At 36.5% G+C, this 24,456-nt stretch overlaps 1 protein-coding gene across 4 annotated transcripts in view; it reads left to right on the top strand.

The window, feature by feature from the left end:
- BAZ1A (bromodomain adjacent to zinc finger domain 1A) overlaps nt 1–24,456 on the top strand; it is a 64,228-nt gene that overhangs the window by 24,293 nt on the left and 15,479 nt on the right. For 3 of the 4 annotated variants that reach the window (XM_069017800.1, XM_069017802.1, XM_069017801.1), the window contains 16 exons: nt 1,603–1,704; nt 3,731–3,818; nt 5,560–5,694; nt 6,233–6,332; nt 8,324–8,490; nt 9,278–9,373; nt 11,725–11,863; nt 12,309–12,455; nt 14,736–14,831; nt 14,959–15,183; nt 15,844–16,009; nt 16,280–16,393; nt 17,526–17,650; nt 19,252–19,860; nt 22,401–22,564; nt 22,747–22,901. In XM_069017800.1, the coding sequence (XP_068873901.1) occupies nt 1,603–1,704; nt 3,731–3,818; nt 5,560–5,694; nt 6,233–6,332; nt 8,324–8,490; nt 9,278–9,373; nt 11,725–11,863; nt 12,309–12,455; nt 14,736–14,831; nt 14,959–15,183; nt 15,844–16,009; nt 16,280–16,393; nt 17,526–17,650; nt 19,252–19,860; nt 22,401–22,564; nt 22,747–22,901 (2,628 nt within the window). The remainder of the gene's footprint in view (nt 1–1,602; nt 1,705–3,730; nt 3,819–5,559; nt 5,695–6,232; nt 6,333–8,323; nt 8,491–9,277; nt 9,374–11,724; nt 11,864–12,308; nt 12,456–14,735; nt 14,832–14,958; nt 15,184–15,843; nt 16,010–16,279; nt 16,394–17,525; nt 17,651–19,251; nt 19,861–22,400; nt 22,565–22,746; nt 22,902–24,456) is intronic. The other variant, XM_069017803.1, reaches the window with a different exon arrangement.

Below are 24,456 nucleotides of genomic sequence, written 5' to 3'. Positions count from 1 at the left end.
CTGTGTTTTGCTGGGTGGACTTTTTTCTGTTATATTTCTTAAATTCGATTTGGTCCGAGTGACTCAACTTGAGACTTCAGCTGTGATATGCATGCACTATCGTGCAAGACAGTGCATGCATATCACAGCACTTACCTGTAGGTCTAGTAGATGTGTTGCTGTTTCCAAGTCTGTCTTGTTTGTTTTGTCAGTCCATTTATTATTAACTATGCTGCTAATTCAATCATTATAAACTATTTTCCTTGAGAAATTTGCAAATTCTTCTCATCTGAAATGACACTAATGGTGAATATTGTTTTCATTTTGTTTGTATGAATTAATGTGTTTATTAGACACTGGAATGTTAACATTTCTTGTATTTCTCTTTCACAGAGTTAGTGGGGAAAAACAAGAATTTTAGCAAATTTCATTTTCAGCAGCCTTGCAAAGTACAGTTCTCAACATCTTGTGCATGTTTTTCACAAGGCTAAAGAACAGCAAGTGATGTTCTGGTTTATTTTGTCACAAACTCCACCTGAAAGCATTTTGTAAATGCTGGAAGGGCTGACAATGATGAACTGCATAGTTTTAAATCTCCTAGTTCATCTACTTAGGTACTTAACTTACTGATGAAATAAGATGATGACTGAATTCTTCCTGATAAAGCAGTACAACTCATGATTACAGACTGTCACCTCAGGAGAAGTTAGTTCTGTTGTTTAATAGCAAAATGCCAACATTATTTAAGTAAAGTCTTATTCTCTGTTCATGAAGTCTGTCCATAAATACACTACTCTTTTGAAAGTATGTTGTCTGTGGCAAAACCCCTCTCATGTAAAGGAGTGATTATTTTGGTAGCACACCAGACATGGGTGTTATTCACCTAGGAGGAGGTGTAACAAAGCAGTTAATGCTATGTTAAAACTGAAGAAATATTTTCCACGAGGAGCGGAAAAAATTTAGTTCTCTGTAGCAATAGCTGTAAAAGGGAAGTGCACTTTGGCTAATAAACCATGTAACCTCGTAAGCATTTATTTTGAAGTGTAGATATGTTGCCTTATGATTTCTGTTACTTTCTGTTATGTTGTTGGTAAAGTGTTTGGTTTGGGGTTTTTTCTAGCGTTATTTTGGAAAAATATTTTAGGTGTTTTTTATTTGTTTTGCAATGCAATTGGTAGATCAAGAGCTACTATTTTTATTAATTTGATTTGTTTCTCTCTTTTGGACTCCTTCCTCATCATCTTTTTCTCCTTTTTCTTGTCTTCCTGTTGCCATCATGAGTTCTGAGAGTACTAAGGAGACAATTTTTTGAATTATAGGGATGTTACTTGTCTCTCTCTCTTCATCCTTCCTTCCCTTCTTATCTCCCATTTCCTTGCTAAGAAAACATCCCTCATTGTTCTTCCTGTTCCTTGCAGGAACTGGTTTTGATGCAGTTTTAAATATAGTAGCAGAAAAGTTGGCACAAGTTAATAGGCCAGCTTTGGTCTTTGGTATTGGTGGAAGTTACAAGCTGGGTATTTTCAAGAGGTCCATTGTGTAGGCATATAAATATATTAAATGTGTATAATATGAGGCTGATGATGTGTGAATGTAAACTTTTTTTAAATTTTTTTTTCCTAGGGAGAAGAAAGCCATAATTGATCCTTCTTTGTTCAAATACAAAGTCCAACCTATTAAAAAACACCTATATGAACCTGTTATTGTTAAAGCATCTCAACTAAGGTAAAAATTAGTATGTGGAAGTTAAAACTGTACTTTATAACTGTGAGTTGTGTGAGGTGTTTTTGATATAAAATGGCATTTTAAAACAATGTTAGAGCTGTTAATTAAAAGCAGTGTTACAAAAATACTGTACTACAGGCCTTCTCTATCAAGGAATCCAAGCTTTGCTAGCATTAACACAGGTACCAACTCCTTGCAAGTCTCTGCTTTCATTGGTGCACAGATGAGACCTGCTGTTGTCTGCAAAAATCCGATCAGTTACCCAATGTGCAACAAGCCAATAATTACACACTCAAAAGAGATGCTGGTTATTTATTTCACAGGTGCACAAGCCTAGGTGATCAGTGGTATTCCATAAATCAAGCACATTTCAGCAAGCAAAAGAATTAGTGTTCATTGGCTACAAGTTACATAGTTCTGTTACTAATTAATATTCTATTTTCTATTGGTTAATTATTCCAATTAATTGATTAATTATTGCATCTTATGGTACTTAGTCTGCATGCTCAGTCTTTCTCTTTTGAGTCAGTGGGTTTCTTGGGTTGGTGGTCCTGTGTCCGTGGTTGCAGATCTCCCTCTGCAGAATTAGCTTTTACCCAGCTGGAGCTGATTCAGCGCAATTGCTCAGTTGTATTATATTAGATTAGATTTCCTTATTTTGGGTGTTCTGCTAGATGTCTTTGTGACCCCTAAATTCTGCATTCTTTGTGCCCACTGTCAGTGGGCAGTCTTCTTCCCAGGCTTTGTTGACCTCCCCCCAGGTCTGAGACCACTGAAGCATGTCCAGCCCTTACCTTAACAAAGCAATTCTACTGTTGTTGCGGTGACCCAGCCAACGCTGCATTTTCTTCTGACTGAGGACACTTCAGAGCTCGTGGAAACGAGCCAGGGACAGCATTATACCAACAAATAATTTCTTTTTCTAGCACCTGGACATCACTTATAGTAGCTAACAACCAAGCTCGCTTTTTCATGCCTTAAATTTCTCTTCTTGTTGATTAGGCTTGAAGGTATACAAAGATCAAACATCAAAGAACGTTCTTTCTTAAGAAAATTTTTATATATTCCACATTTGCAACACTGTGACTTCTGGTACCTTGGCTACTGTTGTGATTGATGGAATAGGGGGAAAAAAGTTTAAAAACTATAATAATAATGAAGTATTGACATTGTGGGCACTCTGACAGCATTGCTGGTTTGAAATGTTGGAGCAGACATTGGCTATCAGATTGATTTTAAAATAGAAAGGTCTAGAGGTTTTGCTTCTTAAGTAACAAATTTGTCTCAAATTTAGCTAAAATATATGTTTAGGGTAGTTTGTGCATCAAAACTTGATATTAACTGGATGCTGTAAACAAATTCCAGTTTGTGTGTTTACAAGTCATTTAGTTCCAGCACTAATTTGGATTTGTTTTTTCATTAACTACTCCTGTGTAGTGAAGTTTTTTTCCTTCCACGAAATAATGCAGCTTCCCTGGAATGCCAGGAGCCAGTGAAGTTCACACTCTCCTGAAGAAAGGAGTGGCATAGCTTGACTGAGAAGTGTGTGGATTCACTTTGTCACTTCTTGGCTTGCCTCCCCACTTGAGAGATGTGAATGTTGCTTTCCTGCTGTCCCTGTTTGCTTGTTTGTCCTCCCTCTCTGCTGAAACAGTCAGACTTGAGTTTTATTTAGGAATTTTAAGAAGTATTTGGACGATCTACCATGGATGAAAAAGCTATGGAGTTTGTATGTGTTTATGAAAGAGGACATAACAGATTCTTCAAAATAAAAATTGCAGATGCATAAACTAACTTCTTATGTACTACTTGAGTTCTGTTTTATTCATAAAGAAAATTTTAATTCAGTTGGGGTATCAAAGAATGTTTATTAATTACAATAGTAAGGATGTTACTTATAATTAAGAAAATAAGAAAAAGATCAATCATATGGCCTATCACATGTGTCCTTGCACATATTTTTGGCTGTGATTAAACACTAATTAAAGATGTTAGTTGATAATACTACCTTTCTTTCCTAATACAGCCGAAGGAAACATCTCTTTTCTCGTGATAGACTTAAACTTTTTCTGAAACAACACTGTGAACCACATGATGGAGTAATTAAAGCTAAGGTAAGCAAGAAGAAATAATTTATGGGATAGAATATTGACACTATTTAGTATCTTTTCTGTACAGCTGCTCAGAGTTCCTTTTTAAAACTGCATCGAATTTTGCTTTTTGTAAGTATAATACAGTTTTCCAAAACAAAAGGTGAATACGTCGACTTTTTGTTCAAAAGCAGTTTCTTAACTTCTGTTTGTAAACAAGATAGTAATTTTTCTGTACGTGAAGCATAATTCTTAATTCCTTCTTTAGCTACTAGTTTAGAAAAGTCCCCAAAATAAAAAAGAGCAGTTACCTAGAAAAATTGTATTTGTTAAAACATAATATACTTTTGCTTAGTCTAGCACATGAATTGTTTTCATTCTTCAAAGTATGCAGCTGGTATTTCTAAATCAAATGAAAACGAACTGTTTCTGTTTTGGTACAATAAGCCAATATTATTCTGTTCTAATGCTTTTAGCTGGAAAATGCTTTGAGATAGATTGAATTTAGTCTCCAGATCTTCAGTGAGACAAGTACCAGAGTTCAGGTGGCTGGAATGGGTTTTTGATAAGGCCTAGGATGTTGAGTATGTATGTTTTTGTAATCTTGGATATGTGGTGATACTTAGTGCAACTCAGACTCAAGTTCACATCTTAGTGGGCACCAGATAACTGAGAATTTGAGCAGCTTTTCCCACAAGGCAGCAATTTCCTTTGCCTTGCTTGCTATGCCACAAGAGACCATGGACTCTTTGACTGTGTGTTGCAGCCTTGACCCCGAAATCTTTTCTATCTTCTTGTTTTTAGAAGGTAGTAGTGTTATTTATTATGTCTGGTATTTTCTTATACAGCCATGTAAATGCTCATTCTGCACAGGAAGGCTTGGTGAGATGAGAGTCAGTGAGAGTCTTGCCTCTGAAAGTTGTGGAAAATAACAAAGGCAATTAATTTCTAAATAAGTTTGTAACTCCTAGAGTCTGTCTCTTCTAAAGAAATGGAAATAGAAGAAAATAGAGCTGAAAGGGATAAACCACCCCATTCCTTGGACTTGTTAGTGATCATGTTGACCCAGCTCACTGTACCACATTAAGGACTGGTGATCTATTAGTGATGCTTTCTGGAGCCCCAGGAAAATTGTTATTTTCTGTATATGTGTATTTGTCATCTTGTCTTTATTTGGGCTTTCTGTGGAGTGTTGTCTTGTCCTTGTGCTGATTGCCTTGCCTTTCAGTTATGTGAACATGTCCTATTGGAATGTCTCCTTTGTATCCTCGTCTGTGTTGTCCAATAAGGGCAGATTTGTTGAAGTCATCAGGTTGAGAAAGTAGACTTGAAAATAAACTTTAACAATTTGGAGCAATCTTCCTCCAGAAATAAGTACTGTGTAATAGAGAATTATGTAATTCCTCAGTAAGTTAAGTTTCTGCTTTTCTCTGTCAAAATGTATTCTTGACACACTTCAGTAACTCGCTAGGAAGACATTGTCCAGCTGTGTTTGCTAAAAGGCATGTAAAGAAATAACATCTTACCAAATGAAGCCAAATTCTAGTTTCAGATGTGTGCTGCATACATTATTATTATTATCCACTAGGTAGATTAACTCTTCATTTAACACTATTTCAGACCTTTATTTCTTATCCTCAGTTCACCAGTTACGGATATGGTTACTTTTATTGTCTTTTGTGAATAAATGATTGATTAATTAGCTTATATTTATAGAGGGGTAAGAATTTCACAGTTAATATCTATTTTCATTTTTTTTACTAAGGCAACATCAATTGAAAAATATAATCTAGCAGAACAACACTTCTCCTATTTCTTTCCTGATGAACCACCCACATTTGTCTTCAGTCCTGCAAGCAGACGGCGAGGGCGACCTCCAAAGAGGGCATCTGCAAGTCTTGTGAGTAATAACATCTCTAATCCCAGATGAAGACACATCAGCATAGTCTGTTAAGTCTTCTATTTGTCTGAATTTTTAGACCATTTGAAATGCAAGGCTGACATTGTGCTTTTTTTATTTTGAGGGCAATTGGGATACATTCTACAATTGCTCTTAAAGTAATTGCTTTATAGTTAAGCTGGTAAAAGGGATCATACTTGATACGTTATCTTCTCATTTTTGTCATTATTTCTGGGATCCTATCAAGAAACTAGTTTTTCAGTGTGTTTTGATGACACAAAGGGTACTTGTCCATTCTGGGATGAATAAATAATTTTCTCAAAAGCTTTAATTTGAACTCTTGGATACAATTATGTCACTTGCCCTCGGATTCAGGTATGTCACTTGCCTGTATTTAAACACTGAGAATCTTAGGTGCTATACAACTTCATTGTGTTCTAGAGAACAGTTGAAAAATTTGGAATATCTTTTGCTGGTCATTTCTCTTTAGTTATTATGTTCTTTTTTTTCCCCTTTCCACCTCCAAATTCTCTATCAGGAGGACAACATTACAGCTAAAAACACCCCAGGAAACAAAAGTAAAGTATCAAGGGAAAGGGCAAGGTTCCAGAAGCAAAAAGATGATGTGCAGGCCATAGGTAAGTTGAAGTTATATGACCAGTAGAACCAGTTTTTGCAGGTTTGAGAGCAGGACCATAATTAGAGTATTTTTGCTGTTGTGCCTTTCAAAGGGAAAATGTAATAGGAGTGTACTGCCACACCACTATGGCCAAGTGCTCCTTTCAGTGGTTAGGATGGTTGTCTCCTGATTTTTTGACGTAGCTGGGGAAATGGTAGGAAGCTTGTGCTCCAACTGTGTTGATTTCTCTCTCAGATAAATGAAGAGCTGAATAATTTTTTGTAGACGCTTGGATGGTGAAGTCATGTGTAAATTTTGCAAGCTGAAAGTATATCAGTGCTTGAATGTGTAACACAGATCAGTTTATTTTTCGATTTATGCATTTTCCTCATACAACAGTCTCAAAATTTAAAAGAACTGAAATGCATTCTGAATTTTTCTGATGTAAAAGAGCACAAATTGCTTCAGAGATTTTTAGTTTGGACCGATTCAATTATTTTGGCTTAGTTTTGGCCTGTTTCTGATCAATTTAAATTTGATTTCAAATGAAGGAAGGGGACCCATATGCCTTTTGTTTAACTAGATAAACTGGTATGCCTTCTTGAGGAGGCAAAGCTCAGACAAGGAGATATTCTTCTGGATTGTAAGCACTCATGTCCTTCCTAAGGAAAGGCTTTCATCTATGGAAATATTTTAGTGAACTTCTGGTTCCAACCTCTCATTTATTTGAATGTAGAATTTTTTAAGATGGCAAGGACATTTAGAAATTACCTAGTCCAACATCTGCTTAAATAACTGCAAAGTTTTCTGATGCTGCTTTAGGCCTTTCCTTTATAGGAGATGGGGACACGAGAATTTCATGTTTTCCATTAAATTTGAGTGTCCACATTATTGCACAACAAGTATTGTTCATGTGCTTGGAATGACAGCATAGAATGAGATAACAGCTGATCAGCATCAAAGCTGCTTCCTCTCTTGTGTGGACAGAAACTACAGCTTCTAGAAGTCTAGTTAAGACGCATTTTCACAATGTGAAAAGGTAGCAAAATACCAAGTACTGTGAAAAATGAACCTTCTCAGTATGTTGAAGACCCTGGGGACCAGCTTCACTGCATTTGTTTGCTGGGTAGAGACATTGCTGGTATGTGCAGTAGCTCTCTGTAGAAGGAACCTAGCCCATTTTCAGAATATTATAGGAAAATACAATAAAAATATTTCTTTTTACTACTATCCACTTGGTAAGAGTAAGGAACATTTTTCATTTCATTCACTTACGATTCTAGTTTTCCTGTTTATTCAATTAAAACAGTAAGACCCCCTTTTATTTGTTAGCCTGTGTGTGGGCTGACAGGCATTATCTGTCCACAGAAAGTGGAAATTTGTATCCTGTTGTTCTTCTACAGATGACTGCAAAGAGATCGCATCTCTTCAGGCAGCAGCATTTATTATCATTTAAAGTTCAGTTTAAGCTGTGTAACTGAAGTAAAATCTGAACAAAACACAGAAATACTATATAGGTTTCAAATGTATTGACTGCAGTAATTCAGTAATAACTAAATACTTAAAGATCACTTATTTAAAGGTTTTTACTATCACAGATACTTCACGGTTGTGTGCCACACCTGGTTGTGACATGCTTTTATTAACCAGTCATTACTAAATATGTTGCTGTAATTATATGTTGGAATCAGTTCTCATCTTTATATGTCAATTGATAGAAACCAGTAAACAAGTAATAACCTTCTGTAGACTCATAAAAGCAGATATATTTAACTTTATTACTGTGTTGACAACCTTGTAAAACATGTCTAATTCTTAGGCTTGAAACTGTAAAGAACTTTCTGTAAAGAACTTTCAAGTGTTTGAATATCTGGTTGGTGTGGAAATAATTCAGTCTTCATAACAATATCTTTTTCATATGGTAATTATAAAAAGATCAGTCTGTTTATCAGTTAAAACTAATATTTTACAAAAGAAAAAATAACTTAGGTTTGTTTTTTTCCTTTACAGCTTTTGAAAAAGCTAAACTAAAACAAGAGAAGGCAAATGCTATAGAAGCTAGGAAAAAGGAGAAAGAAGATAAGGAAAAGAAGAGAGAAGAATTAAAGAAAATAGTGGAAGAAGAAAGGATGAAAAAGAAAGAAGAGAAAGAGAGACTCAAAATAGAAAAGGAAAAAGTAATGCACTTGAAGTATATGTGTTTCATATAGGAACAATATAATGGCTTTCTAATTTCCTTGTTTCTTAGTCGCTGTTTCGAGTTATTTGCCATTAATCATTTTCAATTCCTAGAAGTGCACTTCAAAGGAATAGGCAATTACAAGATTTTATTATGGGTTTGTGTTTCTGGATAACATTCTCTATAATTTTAGTTTACCAAAAGTTCATTTTGAATTTAAACTTACTTCTGAAGTAGTATGGTGGGTTTGGGTTTTTTTTGCTAATAATGCATAAAACTATTTGATTTGATGGTTGTCTTCTTTTTGAAGAATCTCTACTACATCAGACTGACAGCTTATCTGATGCTTGGGGATTTCTGTGTGCATTCTCTTTGGATGTAAATTGCTAAATAACTTTTTGTCAATTGAATATGAAGAAATTACATATTCTACTATATTTTACCACAGCCACATTCACTATCTTATTTTGATGGTCCTTCTGAGGCAACTTTCATAAATGCCATCTAATTTTTGATATTTTTTTCTTCAGCCACTTCCATTAAAAAGAAAACAAAACCCAAAACACCCCCCAACAAAAGCAACAACTAGTCCAACAAAGTATCACCACATTTAAATATTTTTGCCAGTATCATTTTATACAAAATAAAAATTAATAGATCACTCCATTCTAATTAAATGTAATGTTTTACTTTTCAGTGAGTTTGAATAGTAAGTGGTGCAGTTTTAGAAATTGCAATGGGGCTATGTAACGATATTTTATACACAATTGTGACTTTTTTTTCAGGAAAGAGAGAAGCTGCGTGAGGAAAAAAGAAAATATGTGGAATACCTTAAACAGTGGAGTAAGCCTAGAGAAGATATGGAGTGTGATGACCTTAAGGTATGATTAAATTTGGAATAGCTGAAGGTTGTAGTTTGCAGGGTCTCCAGATTGATTAGATTCCCTAATGCAGAGGCAAACCTAGATCTGATTGGAATGCTTCAGGCTGTGAGTCACCTGCAGTGTGTAATACTTATTTCCCAGTGGCAATGTTAATAGGATCATCTGCATCTGCATTTTCAACCTCCAGAAAAGCTTTTCAGGCTGTGCTCAGTCTACAGTGGAGTATTTCAAAGTGCTGGCATTACTGTGTGGTGGGTATTGAGTATACCTGATTGTTCTGTTAAATATACAAGATGAGCTCACTTAGAATAAATGTGACTTGCTTAAAAGATTTGAGTAATGAAAAAACTAAATTTTTGGCTGCAAAAGGTGGAAAAGACATTGGCTTGTTACTTCCTGTGGCATTCTTTCGATTTAAACTATAGCAGTATACTATGTATACTATAATATACTATATATATCATGTTTAATGAGCATCTTTCATGATGGTACTGGAAACCTGTAGAAAGTAACAAGAACTTGCTACTCAAGTAACTTAGGTTTCACCCAAGAATATAGTGTGGCTATACATAACAGAAGATCTTCCAGTGTTACACATTTATGTACACTTTATTTGGATTAATTTTGGCAGTAGATAGTGAAAGGAGGCAAATTGTCAGAAACACAAGGATGAGAGTTTGAGATACACAAGGAAATGTAACAGAAGTGCAAGGAGGGCAAGTGGAAGTAAAGGAGAGTGTTACATAAATTCAAGTGAAAGCACTGATTGGGAGGAATATGAGAGCTGTATATATTTGCAAGGAGAGCTGTATGACATTGAAGATGGGAGTGAAAACTTTTAGCTGTGTAGAAAGGGAAAGGAAGCTGAAGAAAGGGAAAAAGACCATTGCTGAAAGGAGAGCAAGCTGTGAAAACAGTGCTGCTGTGTTTCTACTGGAAAGAAAAAAGGAGAGGTGGAAAAGCAGTGTCATCATTACAGTGAGACACTGCTGCTCTACTCTGCCCACCCTACTCTGCCGGTGCAAGCCTCACCTTGAGTGCTGTGTGAGTTTCTGGGCACTACAATGTAAGAAAGACATTAAGCTATTTGAGAGTACCCAAAGGAGGGAAAAAAGGATGGTGAAGGGCCTGGAGGGGAAGCCATATAAGGAGCGGCTGGGGTCACTTGGTCTGTTCAGCCTGGAGGAGACTGAGGGGACACCTCATCACAGTCAACAGTTTCCTTGTGAGGGGAAAGGGAGGGGCAGACACTGATCTTTCTCGCTGTGGTGACCAATGATGGGACCCGAGGGAATGGCCTGAAGCTGTGTTAGGGGAGGTTTAGGTTGAATATTAGAAAAAGGTTCTTCACTCAGAGGGTGTTTAAGCACTGGAACAGGCTCCTAAGGGCAGTGGTCACAGCACCAAGCCTGACAGGGTTCAAGAAGCATTTGGACAATGCTCTCAGGCACATGGTGTGATTCGTTCTTTACATGGATGGTTTTGAAGAGATTCCCTTCTCTGGAAATCTATGAAACACCCTACTATGTTCTTCTGAAGCACAGTATTCAGCTTTCTTCTTTTTAATATTTGTAAACTACCACAGTTGTGGAAAGGAGACATCATTCTGAAAATTGTTCAACTATGTCTGCTAAGAAACAGGAAGTGAAGACAAATCTTAAAAGAGTTACATGAATATACAGTAATTTCAAAATCAAACTTGATGTTAGGCACTGTCATCTGTGATTTGGAGGTGGTGTCTCTGTTAAGTGGTCTTGTTATATATGGTTACATCAGCTCCCTTTAACATGTCTTCAGCTGCCGTAAGTGCCTTACAAATGCAATAAACCCAGTACCAGAACACACAGTTGTTAGACATGATCTTGCATATCCTAGTATTAGAAGGGCGTGTTTTACGTGAATGTGTTGGGTTTTTGTTTGCTTGTCTTTGCGAGCAATCATAAGTAATTTTTAAGAGTATGTTTATTTTTGCTTGTCTGGACAGTTCAGGAAGCTGAAATTCAAAACTCTTGTGAAATAATACAGGTATAAAGCAAAAATCTCAACAGCCCATGTTATTAAGTTGTGGCAGGATTAACTTCATTTAATAAAGATACAAACTTTGTGGACGTGAATAAACTTCTTTTTGAAAATTTTACATTCAAGTTGCATGCTCGTTGGTTTCCAAAGTTAGTACTATCACCACTGTTACCATGATAAATGATTATGTGTCCTGTGGGACTCTTTTTAGTAAAATGTAAAGAAATTCAACAAATACATTCCTTAGAATAATAGACTCTTTGGTTTTAATCACTTGTGTGCTCTGCAGAAACCAAGTACTATATTAAGTGGTCCCATTTGGTTTGCAGGAACTTCCCATTCCAATGCCAGTGAAGACGAGACTTCCTCCTGAGATCTTCGGTGATGCTCTGATGGTTTTGGAGTTTTTACATGCTTTTGGGGAGCTTTTTGATCTTCAAGATGAATTTCCTGAAGGAGTGACTTTAGGCAAGTTGTCATTTATGTGGCAAGATGCCCCATTTTGATGGTTTCCCTTCTACCAACCAACCAAACATTTTAAGTACACACAAGTACCACTGCTAGAGAATTTTCTGTGTGGCTTTAATCTGTCAGTGCTAACACATGCACATCAATCCAGTTTTCAGTTCACGGTCAGCTCCATGGGGTTTGTAAAATGAAAATTAATTTTGGTGTACAAGTTGTTACTCACCAAAATATCTACTTGTACTTTTTTTCTTGCAGTTGTATATTAAGAAAACGATGTTTTGTCAGCACACTTTCTGACACCATCATTTTAGGAATATATGCAGTAAATTATGTAAAAGTAACTTAATTATCATACCTGAAGGAAAAAAAATGTTTTCATTTTTCAGTACATAATTTTTTTTCCAACTTCGCGGCAAAAGTGACGCTTCTTAAACTTTATTCACAGAGGTTTTAGAGGAAGCTCTTGTAGGAAATGACACTGAAGGCCCACTATGTGAATTGCTGTTTTTCTTCCTGACTGCCATCTTTCAGGCAATGGCCGAAGAGGAAGAGGAAGTGGCCAAAGAGCAAATAGCTGATGCTGAGACCAAAGGTCAGATCCTTAATTTTACTGCTGAAAAGCTGAAATTGCACTGGAATTAACTTTAAGCTGCATGATTTACGGCATTCCTTTGTTACCCTTGCCTTATTATGCATGGATATTATATGTAAATGGGATTTTTTTTTCTCTTTTATCTGAAATTAAAGCCTTAAACTGGGCATGGACCACAGGGTCTGCAGGGAGTAGAGAAAAAGGAAGCTCATTGTTACTATGATTGTATCCAGCAAAGCATAATAAGCTTTTAACAGCATTGCTTGTGTTTCGGAGGTGCAGGGAAGCATCTTTACCTTCCTCCTCTTCCTCCAGCACTGTTATGTGTTTCTCCTGAGGGTCAGGAAACAACTAATTTTCCTAAGTCTTCTCAAGGTATCTGTATCTATAAAAAAATCTGTACCTAACTAGATTAAAAACTAAAACTCGCCAGCACAACTATAATGGAGAATGGAATATTCATTGTCCTTCAAGACTTGAAGGTATGCATCCACAGCTCCTGGATACTACCATGTGTGTTCTTTCAGTAAAGAGTCTCACAGTCACTCTGACTTTGGTCTTTGCTCTAAGGCTGATGATACGCCCATTTTCAGAGGCATTCGGTGTGTACCCACCACTGATCAGAAGGAAGCGCAGGCTTTGTTCAAATTTGTGGTCCTGTGTTTATGGGTTGCCAGATTGCTGACTAAAGGAGAAGCTTTGACCCATCCTACTAGCCTTTATTTCATTAGAGGTAGATAGATGCATAAGAGCACTCCCTGTTTGAGGTCGAGTGAATTCCATGGTGCCCCTACAAGCCAGATGTGGGTGCTATCTTCAGTAACAGAGGCTGCTCGTGGTAGTTGAATAAAGTTACAGATTTGATACGTTGTTAGTAAATTTAGACTGTATTTTAATTACTGTTGAATTTAGCAATTAAGCTATATTTGTTAACTGCTGAGAATATTGCCTTGGCAGTACAAGCAAGGATTCCATTATCAGGTAATCATAGAATAGTTGATTAGATTCTGTATTCGTATGGCTGATCAGAAAAAACATAATGTAACTTTCTTATTTTAATTTGACTTCATGGGACTGCCATGTGCAAAAGTCTGCCATTTTCTTTGTCATTTAGCCGAGTGTGGGTAAGGCACTTCATTTCTTATGTTTTACTTACCTCAAAACTTTCATTTCTTGTCACTCTTGTTTAGACATCTTCTTTCCCATAAAAGAATTACACGGTCTTGGCTTTGTAATTCTGGCTAACCAAACTAGCAGTAGTCAGCATGTTTGCTCAGTTAAATTCTGTACAGGCAGCATTTCTGCAACAGAGAACACCGTGGATGTGTGGTTTTGGAGTGTACAGTACTTTCTCAAACTGTGTTATATAGTTAGAGTGAGAGGGGAGGTGCAGAGATTGATTTTGCAGTGTCTGGGTGACAGTTTTCAAGCAACATTAATCATCATAGGGGACTGTTGTGGATTTGCGTTTTATGCAGTCTTTGTGTTTGTGGTTTTATTTTGACTTGGTGACTTTAACTGCTTGATAATTTGGATTTAAATAAAGTGAAATTGTTGAAACAGCATACAGTGCTGAAAATACTCTGTCAACCCTCTGGAGAAACCTGTAAGTGCTGAGGAAACCTTTGTTTAAGAAAAAGGAATTTGCTGTTTCTCCCTTTCACTTCCCTGCTTTCCTGGTCAGTTTGCTTATGTATGGTGATCATTAAGTGCAGGTGCTTGGTTTGGTGAAATATGATTTATTTGTAATGTCTTAGTAATTGTGTTTGTGCAGAACAGGCTGTATCGAAGTTACAGATAGAAAGTATAAAGTGAATGGTGATAGCCAGTATCAAAATATGTGATTGGTTTGAGTTATGCTTCCTAAAAACAAAATTATGATAAGAAAAACAGTTCATTTGAGGAAAGGAAATACAGGTGTTCTTGCATTGCTGCTTGTCTGCGCTTTCGAGCGTGTTCCTGGATTTGCTTTTGCTGCCTTTTATGTTGCCATTGTGCATGTTTTGTGTGTTGCGGTTGCTTTAACAGCTGATATGGTGTTCTTACTATATATAGCATGTGATGCATGTCCTTAGCTTTTAGCTGGATTTTTTTTAGTTGCATTTAAAGATCTGTAAATTTTCATTTGGATGTTGAATTGAGTTTTGAATACATTGATGCATCTGTAAATATCATCCCTCTTTTTGCTTTGTCTGCAACTCTTAAAACACAGCTTCCTTTCCTCCCCTCCACAGTACAAGTTTTAATTTGCACTAGAATAAAGTGTTTATTTCCTTAAAGATTTAACAGAGGCTTTGGATGAAGATGCAGACCCCACAAAATCTGCACTGTCTGCAGTTGCAACTTTGGCAGCTGCATGGCCCCAGTTACATCAGGGTATGTGTGGGTTTCACTTCTTGTTTTGTTACTTTTATTATTTTCCTCTGTATTTAAAGCACTGTTTTTATATTTATGTACATTTAAATGTCTATATAAAATGACTGTTCATTCTTCTCAACTGTAGGCTGCAATTTGAAAAACTTGGATCTCGATAGCTGCACTCTTTCTGAGATTCTCAGACTTCACATTCTAGCGTCAGGTGCTGATATAACATCAGCCAATGCAAAATACCGTTACCAGAAACGAGGAGGGTTTGATACTACTGATGATGCTTGCATGGAGCTGAGATTAAGTAATCCTGGTCTCTTGAAGAAACTTTCAAGTACCTCAGTATATGATTTGTTGCCAGGTAATAAAAGACAATACATGTTAGAGATTATTAGATTGCTCATTAAGGGATCAAGTTTGCAACTGCTTCAGACCAGTAATGGTCAAAATTTACTGTATCATAGAATAATTGAGTTTGGAAAGGATCTCTGGGGATCATATGTAGACCAGCAGTCATCCCCTATGCTTCAGTTCCGACAAACACATCCCACCCCATCAGAGATTGCAGAGCTAGGCAGTCTCATTACTTCTGAGTAGCTTTCTTTTCATCCCATTTTAAAAGTGTTGGTGTTACTTGCAGAAGGGGATCTCCCTGGAGGAAGAACTGAAGTGTTTGATTCAGCCCCTGCTTTTTTCCCCCTGTTCTTATTTGGTCTTTTGTTCACTATTTGGAAATGGGGAAAAATTTCTGTCTACTGTTCCTTTATCTCTGTTTTGAAGATAATACTGCATTTTACTACTTCTTTTGGTGGCAAAAGTTAATAAATTAAAAATAAAGGCTTGTGTCTGAGCAAAGCAGATATGCTTTCAGGAAATGTCTCTGCAAGTGCAGCTGGTGCACTACAAATGTTTGTTCACTTGTTCTTGAGTGAGAACAAATCCAGTCTGGAGTCTGTAGGAGTTAGGCTTATTATCAATTGTATCAATAGCGAAATATAAACATTGGTCCAAATTTTATTAGGAGAAAAGATGAAGATCCTTCATGCTCTCTGTGGGAAACTTCTGACTCTCGTCTCCACTCGGGATTTCATTGAGGACTCTGTTGATGTGCTACGACAAGCAAAACAGGAGTTCCGGGAATTAAAGGCAGAACAGCATCGCAAAGAACGAGAGGCAGCAGCAGCAAGGTAGAACTAGGATATGGAAAACTAAATTTTGGTGCTGCAAGTGAGATTAACTCCTCAGTTGCAGAAGGCATATGAGAAACAATAGTAATGTTTCTGTTCTGTGCTGGTTTCCTGGGACTGTAGACAGGAGTGAAACAGTTATGCTAAATGTTGTGTTTTCCCATGTTGCTGCTATTTTTGGATGATGTTTTAATATAAAAGAAAAAAGATGTAGATAGATCAGATAGCAGATTAATTGCAACTAGTTTTCTTTGTCCTTCTTACTATTAGGATACGTAAGAAAAGAGAAGAAAGGTTAAAAGAACAAGAGTTAAAAATGAAAGAGAAACAAGAAAAGCTGAAGGAAGAGGAGCAAAGAATTCCTGCTGTAGAAATATCTGTTGGGTATGATACATAGTATTACTGTTACATAGATCATAGAGCACTTTTACAGCTTCATGGCCAGACCCCACATGTGTAGTTTCATTGACTTGATCATATACAGAGGTATGTTTTAAGTACATAGTCCTTATTGTTGATTTTATTTTTCTTTATAGTGCTGTAGAATTGGTTTATGAAAGTGATTTATTTTTAAAATCAACTTGTGTTATACTCGTAATTCTGTTGAAAGCTTGACAAGAGAAAATTGTAATATCTAGGTTTTTTTGCGTTGATTTGTCTTGCATTGATTTCACTTCTCTAAATATCTTCATACAGACCATTATAGTTCATTTTTGAGGAATTGATCTGATCTCAGCTAGATAGTACTAACCTCATGTAAAGATTTATTAATCAAATTTAATAGCATTTTTTAAAAAAATGCTGTGTTGTGCCAGGTGATCTCCATACAACCAGAGGGTTTTTGTTATGTTAATAAAACTGTATGGGCTCAGGTGGTAAGATTCAGGCATATGCAGCTGTATATGATTCCAGGAAGAAAATCAAACAACACTAAATCTTTGCCTGCATGACGAAGATTGTTAGGTAAATAAATCTGCTTGTAAAGGGTGAGCATGGGCCAAAGATGGATTTGTGCTATGCTTTGGAAATTATAATAAAGAAAAAAAATAGTTGCCCTGTAAAAACTGCCTGTGTTTTCTGAAGGTTTTAACTTATATTTGCTAGATGAGGCAAAAATGTGTTATCAAGCATTTTACAGAATGGTATACATTTTGGGGAGGAAACCTTTCTTAGACATGAAAAAAATTTATATCTATAGAAGTACACTAAGATGTCTCCAAAAATGACCTGATTATAATAATACTCTTCAAATGAAAGGGTACCAAAGAGCAGGTTTTAGTCTTTAATACAGAACTTCACATTTACAGTTCAGTGGATTTCTTTTGGGCTTTAATATAGCCCGTGACTTACAGTTTATTTTTTAAAAGCAGTATAGGTATTTTACTAGCTTAAGTACTTGGGAGAGAAAAGTACTCTTTGTGTCAAAGATGCCATATTTTACTGTGTATTTTTCATCATTTAGCTTACATTGCACGGTTGGTTAGTGAGTCAGCTTTTGTTTATTTTGTTGTGTCAGGGAGGAGGAACGGGAAGACCTCGATACTAGTACAGAGAGCAAAGAGATGGAACGTAAAGAGCAAGACATGGACACAGTCACAGAGGATGAAGAAGAGCTGGGACCAAACAAAAGGCGACGAAGAGGTAATGCTATAATGAATTTGTTTGCATACCTGTATACCTGCATGCATGCACCTGGCAAGCTCTTGTGTTTTATAGTAAAAGTATCAATCTTTGCTGTAATTAGTTTTTAAGGAAAAATACCCACACTCGAACATGATCATAATGGGCTGTTCAGTACATTGAGCCAACCTGGTGTAGTTCTTACGGTCCAGCTCTATGTTCTTCCACACTTCTATTTTTTCTTGTCTTCCATACTTGTTGTGTGGATTCCTCTTTTTTCTAAAAAATGTTAGGATGTTGCCTAACAAACCATTACAGGTACTTGCCCTTATAGAGACTGTTGTAGGAGTTTCATCTAATAGGAGTTGGTGTAGGTTTGATACATTGTTTTAATATATATATATTTTTTTTAGTAAACTGCAAAACCAACTGGTATTTCAAAAGAAAATGTTAGATCAGGCATTTGGGTGTAGTTTGCCTTTGCTAATGAAGCAGCGTGCCTCCTATGCAAGAATAAAATCAGACTTATGTCTAGATTTAATTTCCTCAGCAGTGTGCTAGTAGGAGCTGCAGTGCAGTAAATGGTGCAGCCTGCTGTTCCTAACAAAACATAGATGTCACCACAGGAGGATGAATTGTTGATGGCTTTGGGCTGCTAGCTCATCTCTCTTTCTGCTGGGAAGGCTTTGTGCTGGCATCTTTGCCAGTGAAAGTACTGGATGATTGTAGACTTAAGTTGAGAACTTGTGCAGTTCCTAGCAGTACCTGGGATGGAAATTCTGAGTCATCCAGTAATACAGATTTACATGTTTATTACAGCTTTGTCATGAGATCCTAAACAGAATTTCAGGTTTCTCAAATACCCATGTTTGAGCCGTTGTGACTGGATGACAAAGAAGTGTTTTTATTTCATTCCTACAACTAGGGAATTGAAGGTCACACTGGAAACATGTAGAACTTGAATGTTGACAGCACATTTCAGGTTGCATGTATCAATTGTGAGACATACTATTGTAGATGACTACCAGGACGTAATACTTTGTTAAACTAAAGACGGGAGCTTGTACAAATTGAGGGGGGGAAATAATAGTTAATACACTTAAAAATTTAAGTGGTCAAGTAAGATACCTGAGTTTGCCATGAGAGCTGTTATGTAGAGATTCTGGTCTTTTTGAGACTTTTGGGGTTTTAAGATCTCATCATTTTGAGTATGATAAATTAAGTCTAACTCATAGCTTGTATTCAATAGTGAAATTGCTAGAATTTTACTTTATCATCATAAGATGTTTCTATAATATATTTTTGAGTTCTTAAAATTTTGGTTCTTTTTGTATGATATTGAAGATGACAGTGTCAGTAAATGAGACTTAGTCTAGTTTCTGCAAAGTGAAGGTGTATTTAAAGTGGCTACCTATTCAGTCAAGGGAATGGGGGTTAATCACTTGAGTTTTTCTTTAATAAAACCAGTATTGTCTCTTGACTGAGCTGATGGTCTTTGACGGTGTAAATCTAGATAACCAGAAAGGGACCAAACTAAAATTTGCTCTTTATTTGAGTTTTTGCTTTAAAAAAAAAAAAAAGTTGTAAATTAATTGCTATCATACTTCTTCTTTTAACTTTAGGAAGGAAAGGGCAAAATGGATATAAAGAATTTACAAGACAAGAAGAGACCACTTGTGAAAAGAGTGAACCCCTTACTGCTGAAGATGAAGAAGCTTTAAAACAGGAACAGCAAAAGAAAGAGAAGGAACTGTTAGAAAAGATTCAGAATGCAACAGCCTGCACAAATATCACCCCGTTAGGTCGTGACCGTCTGTACCGACGCTACTGGATTTTCCCTTCTGTTCCTGGATTGTTCGTAGAGGAGGACTATTCTGGTCTCACAGAAGACATGTTGTTGCCTCGAACCTCTTCCTTTCAGAATAGTGGACAGTCTTGCACAAATGAACCTCAGGTATTCAGTAAAACTGGAGAGTCTTTGAAATCCTCTGAATCTACCTCCAATATTGACCAAGATTCACACACCAGTGTTGTCGTAGAGGTGCCAAGGCCAGTATACAAACCAAACCGTTGGTGCTTTTACAGTTCTCGGGAACAACTGGACCAACTCCTAGAGGCTCTCAATTCCCGAGGACATAGGGAGAGTGCCTTAAAAGAAACTCTTTTACAAGAGAAAAGTAGAATATATGAACAACTAAGCAGTTTTCCTGTGGAGAAATTCCATATTCCAGGTACATGAAAGGGTCTTAATTTGCTTCTACAGATATAAGTTCTATGTAATAGTATAGAAACCTCTAATTCTAAGATCTAAGAATTATTCTTTAGCTTTCTTTCACTCGATGGAAAACATGTTTGGTTTTTTTCCTTCTTTCCTTTTTTTTTTTCCCCCCACCACTTTGTGGTATTTTCTGGTTTCTCATGCTAAAAAAAAAAAGCAGTGATTTGTCTGTTACCTTACTGCTTAGTAAACTGGGATTGGCTTTTAAACAAACAACTTTAGGAAGTAATTTTAGCTTTGGAAAAAGATTAATTGGGGAATAAAATTTAATATGAGCTAAAAAGTAGCGTAGCTGCGTTGGTTGTTACACGGATTAACTTCAGTGCAGTGGCTTTTTGTGATGTTACTCTTTTCTGGGTTTTTTTTTCCCTTTTCTTGCTTTGGCAGACACTCAGGACAGAAGGAAACAGCAGGATAGCAGATGTTTTTATGGGTTTTTAAACATAGGAGTGTACTGAAAACCATCCTAGACCTAGGATTCAGGGTTTTTTTCCATTTTCTCCTAGCCAAATATTTTGCAATTTATTGGCAAGGCGTTGGCTCCCATCACTGATACAATTTTACACATACAAGCTTACAGCTGGCTTATTTATGGTGTGTTGGTGGGTAGAGAATATTACCAAGGTGAGACTCCCTTGGGTAATGTTTAAGAAATTGCATTTTGTTTTTAATTGTGACAAATTACCATGAGGATTTTGGGTTATCTGTATTGGGACAAAGGAAAATTATTCAGAGCAGACACAAATTCTGTTTTCCTGAAGTGTATATGGTAGGACATGCTGTGGGCACATCAGATACTGCTAAATTTATAACTGACCTACCATTTCTTTTGGTGGAAACTAGCAGAGGACAGAGGTTTTGTGTAGTAATTAAGCTATATTTTGAGCCCTTTCTTCTATATTTGGGGTTTTTTTTGTGAGAAAATCTCCATCATCTTCTGATACATTTGAGTTTCTATGTATGGTTCCTTATTTTCTTAATTGCTGCACCTTTATCTGTATTTTGTGTGTTGCTTTCTGATGTGAAGCAACTTGATTTCCACAGTCATAGGTTTTTCTTCAGTTTCAATGTTAGAATTGTAGAATAACATTGGAAAAAAAAAAAAAAAGGCAGCTTTGAACTTCACTTTAATAGAGATCATGGAAATTCAGATGCAGTGGTCCAGTACCAGTGGTGCCACCACTGTGTGATAAGCAGGAATAATAGCCACATGTAGATGTGCTTGGTTGGGAGTTTTTTTGCTGTGGACTCCAGATGCTGCCCTATTATCTTCACTCAAATGACTTGCAGGACTAGAGGGATTCTCCTGCACTGCAGGCTGTGCTTCTGCCTTTTCCAGTTCCCGCTCAAAAGAGCATGGAAATAAAATTGATATGTGCTGTTAACTTGATTTTATTCCAGTATCCACTAACTTTTCCTTGTCAATTGTTTGAAAAGCAGTTGCTGCTTTTCTGATTCTGCTCAAGAAAGAATACTGCATTTTTTCTTTGCTTTTAAACTAGAAAGGACATTTCCCACATCCAGGCATTAGAGTCTACATTTTGAGAGTATTTGCGTTATTACTTTCAGTTACACGGAATTGTTTCAGCAATTGAGAGCACCTTAGGAATTCATTCTGTGCTTTCTTAACAACAGCTTTATGGTATGGTATTTATTCAATACCTCTTAAATTCTTGCATGTACCTTCTCATCACTGCACTCAAAGGTTTTAAGGTAAATCCTGTGAACAAAAATGTTCACCACCTATGCAGACTTGCAAGCACTAATTTAGAATTTGGGCAAACTTTCAGCTCTTTACTGTGGCTTTTGAGTTTTTGCATGAACTTTGAGTTCTCTTAGGAAGAGGTTTTTACTTGACAGCCTGTCATCAGCTCTCGCCTTGTTTTCATAAATTATTGTGATATCTTGCTCATTTTCCGCCTGCGTTTAATTAGAGGACACAGTCAGTCTCGTCTGTGCCTGTATCATTATTTCTTTTTGTTTTAAGGTTACGTTTTTAAATGAGATTTTGTCTTGTCTCATTCCGTTAGGTTTTATGATTTTCAGTTGCACATGCTTACTGTAAGTGTTTCTATGGTAAAGATACATGCAGGAAAGACAGTTGAAGAGTTCTCTTGTAAGAGCTATCAAGTAATAGAAATGTGACTATTTTCTTTTTTGTTTTTTCTTCTTGCACTTAGAGCAGGGGTGGTGTTACTTACCTACTACTTTCAAAAGAATTTTAAGACAAAAGAACTACTTCTAAATTAGTGAGGATTTCTCTCATGTTGTTACGAGTGGATGCCAATCTATTGGTCATCTCTTGAAAGAATACCCTGCTTGGTTGAATCGGATGGGTTAGTTGGTACAGATTGGTGTTGGCAGCTTGCTACAGGAAGGGAATTTTGAACCCATGAATTCAGCTTGCTCTGGCTTGTACTGTTGTTTCCTCTGCCAACAGCTGCTTTAAAAGAACAAAATCTACTGACACCAGATTACTTGCTGTTCTTGCAGAAAAACCTCAGAGTGACATCAGACCTCCTGTAGGACGGGGAAGGATGCAGAATATCCACGATGGATCTCACCTACCTGCAGAGAAGCAGCTTGAACTGAGACTTAGAGACTTCCTTTTGGACATTGAAGACAGAATCTACCAAGGAACATTGGGGGCTATTAAGGTATTTGTAAATGGTAGCATGTAGGAACACAGTGGTGCCGTCAAGTCTGTAACTTAAATGAGAACTCTTGAATGCTGTGGTTTTACTAAAAGCATAATTAAATTAAATGTAGACAGTAATGGGTACTAAAAGTTTGTGTCCTTTGATTCTTTAGAAACCTCAAATTTGTATGTTTGCTTCAGGTTACAGACAGACAGGCTTGGAGAGCAGCCTTAGAGCATGGACGATATGAGTTTCTGAATGATGAAAACAAAGAAAATGGTATTATTAAAACTGTGAATGAAGAACCTGAAGAAATGGAAACTGATGATCAAGATAAGTTCATTGTGAAAGACAGGTAAGAGCTATAGCTTAAATAATGGTTCTTCTCTTTGAGTTTTATAGCAGTGCTCTGGTTTTGTTTGGTTGGGGGTTTTTTGACCTTCAAATTATTATTACCCTCAAATTCTTCCACATGGTGATTTTTAAGATTATGAATCTTAAAATGTGAGATTTTGCATTGGTTTATAGTCTCTAAATGATGCTGTTCTATTACCATGTAAGACTAAGGCACCAATTTTTACAACTTTCAGTATTCAGATATTACACTGTTCAAAGTGAACATTAATTATCAAAGAAGGAACATGTGGATTCATTTTAAAATAATTTTAAGTGCAGGGAAAAATTAAACTGGCAATTGATGTTTTGTTTTCCAGAAGAACCCCCCTCCAAAAACCCCCCAAACCAAAAAAACCTCGCACAAACAAAAAAACCTCCAACATGACACAAAACCAAAAACCACCAAACAAAACAACAAAACAAAAACTCCAATTTCTGAAATGAGTAGTAGTGTTGAAAAGGAAAAATGGTAATAGCACCATGTCGCTGGTTGAACTGGCCAGTGTACCTCACGAGTCACAGTAAGAACCACCAGGGCAACAGGCCATGGTCTGGAATAACTTTAAGCATGGCAGCGAAATGGAGATGTGATCTTACAAGTTTAGGAATGATAATACTTCTATAGAGCAAGCTGCAACATAGTAGAAGAAAGGAAACCTCAAATCCTACAGTGTTGTAGCTGTTTTGTGGTGTTCTGTTTGGTTTTTAAACAAAGACTTGAGACAGATGTGGGTCTCTGATACCAGTTCACGTTGTAAATCGAACTTCAGAAATCACAGAAATGGTGAAGATTTCCAAATTCTTAATTCTCAGAAGTTATATACCTCTTAGAAATAAAGGTCCACCTTAATACAGTTAATACATACAAAATTGTATGTCTTGATAGGTTGTGAATCTTGAAATACTTCAGGAAAAAAGATTCATTCAAGACAATTATTGTACTAACATACTGTTTGCCTTATGTATTTTGTGAGGCTTTCTGCTGTTAGACTTTTATAAAAGCCATATTTCTGAGTGGACTAATGAGTGCTGTGTTGGATGTTGGGAATTTAAAGTTCTTCAAGTTGTTCTCCCATTTTATTTCAGTTCTTGTTCATCACTCTGAATTAGAATTTTCCTTTAAGACTATCTTTTGAATCAAAGTTCTCTGGTTGCATGCAAAATGGATGGGGTCATCCTTTATATTAATCACACAATTTACAGACGTTTGGTTCCTGAAAACCACAATAGAGAAATAATCCACTGTTTTAACTGAGAAGCTGAAATTTATGTTTCCACTTATGCTGGGTACTTGTTCAGTGCCACCTCTCAGCTCAACTGCAGAAGTTTGTAGCTTAATTTTTTTCCATTCGATACTGACTCCATCAGAGTTTCTGAATAAAGTCTACTCTAATAAAGTCTTGCATATTAAATCAGACTATGGAATTCTGAAATCATGTGACAGATTGCTTTTGATGCAGGGCTTTTTATCCATCTCAGAGCAAGTGACATCTCATTAAGACCTTGGAGTTTGA

This window comes from Aphelocoma coerulescens, chromosome 5 (assembly GCF_041296385.1).
Source record: "Aphelocoma coerulescens isolate FSJ_1873_10779 chromosome 5, UR_Acoe_1.0, whole genome shotgun sequence".
Lineage (NCBI taxonomy): Eukaryota > Metazoa > Chordata > Aves > Passeriformes > Corvidae > Aphelocoma > Aphelocoma coerulescens.
The sequence above is the reverse complement of the archived record's forward strand: the minus strand, read 5'-3'. Positions and strand labels throughout refer to the sequence as shown.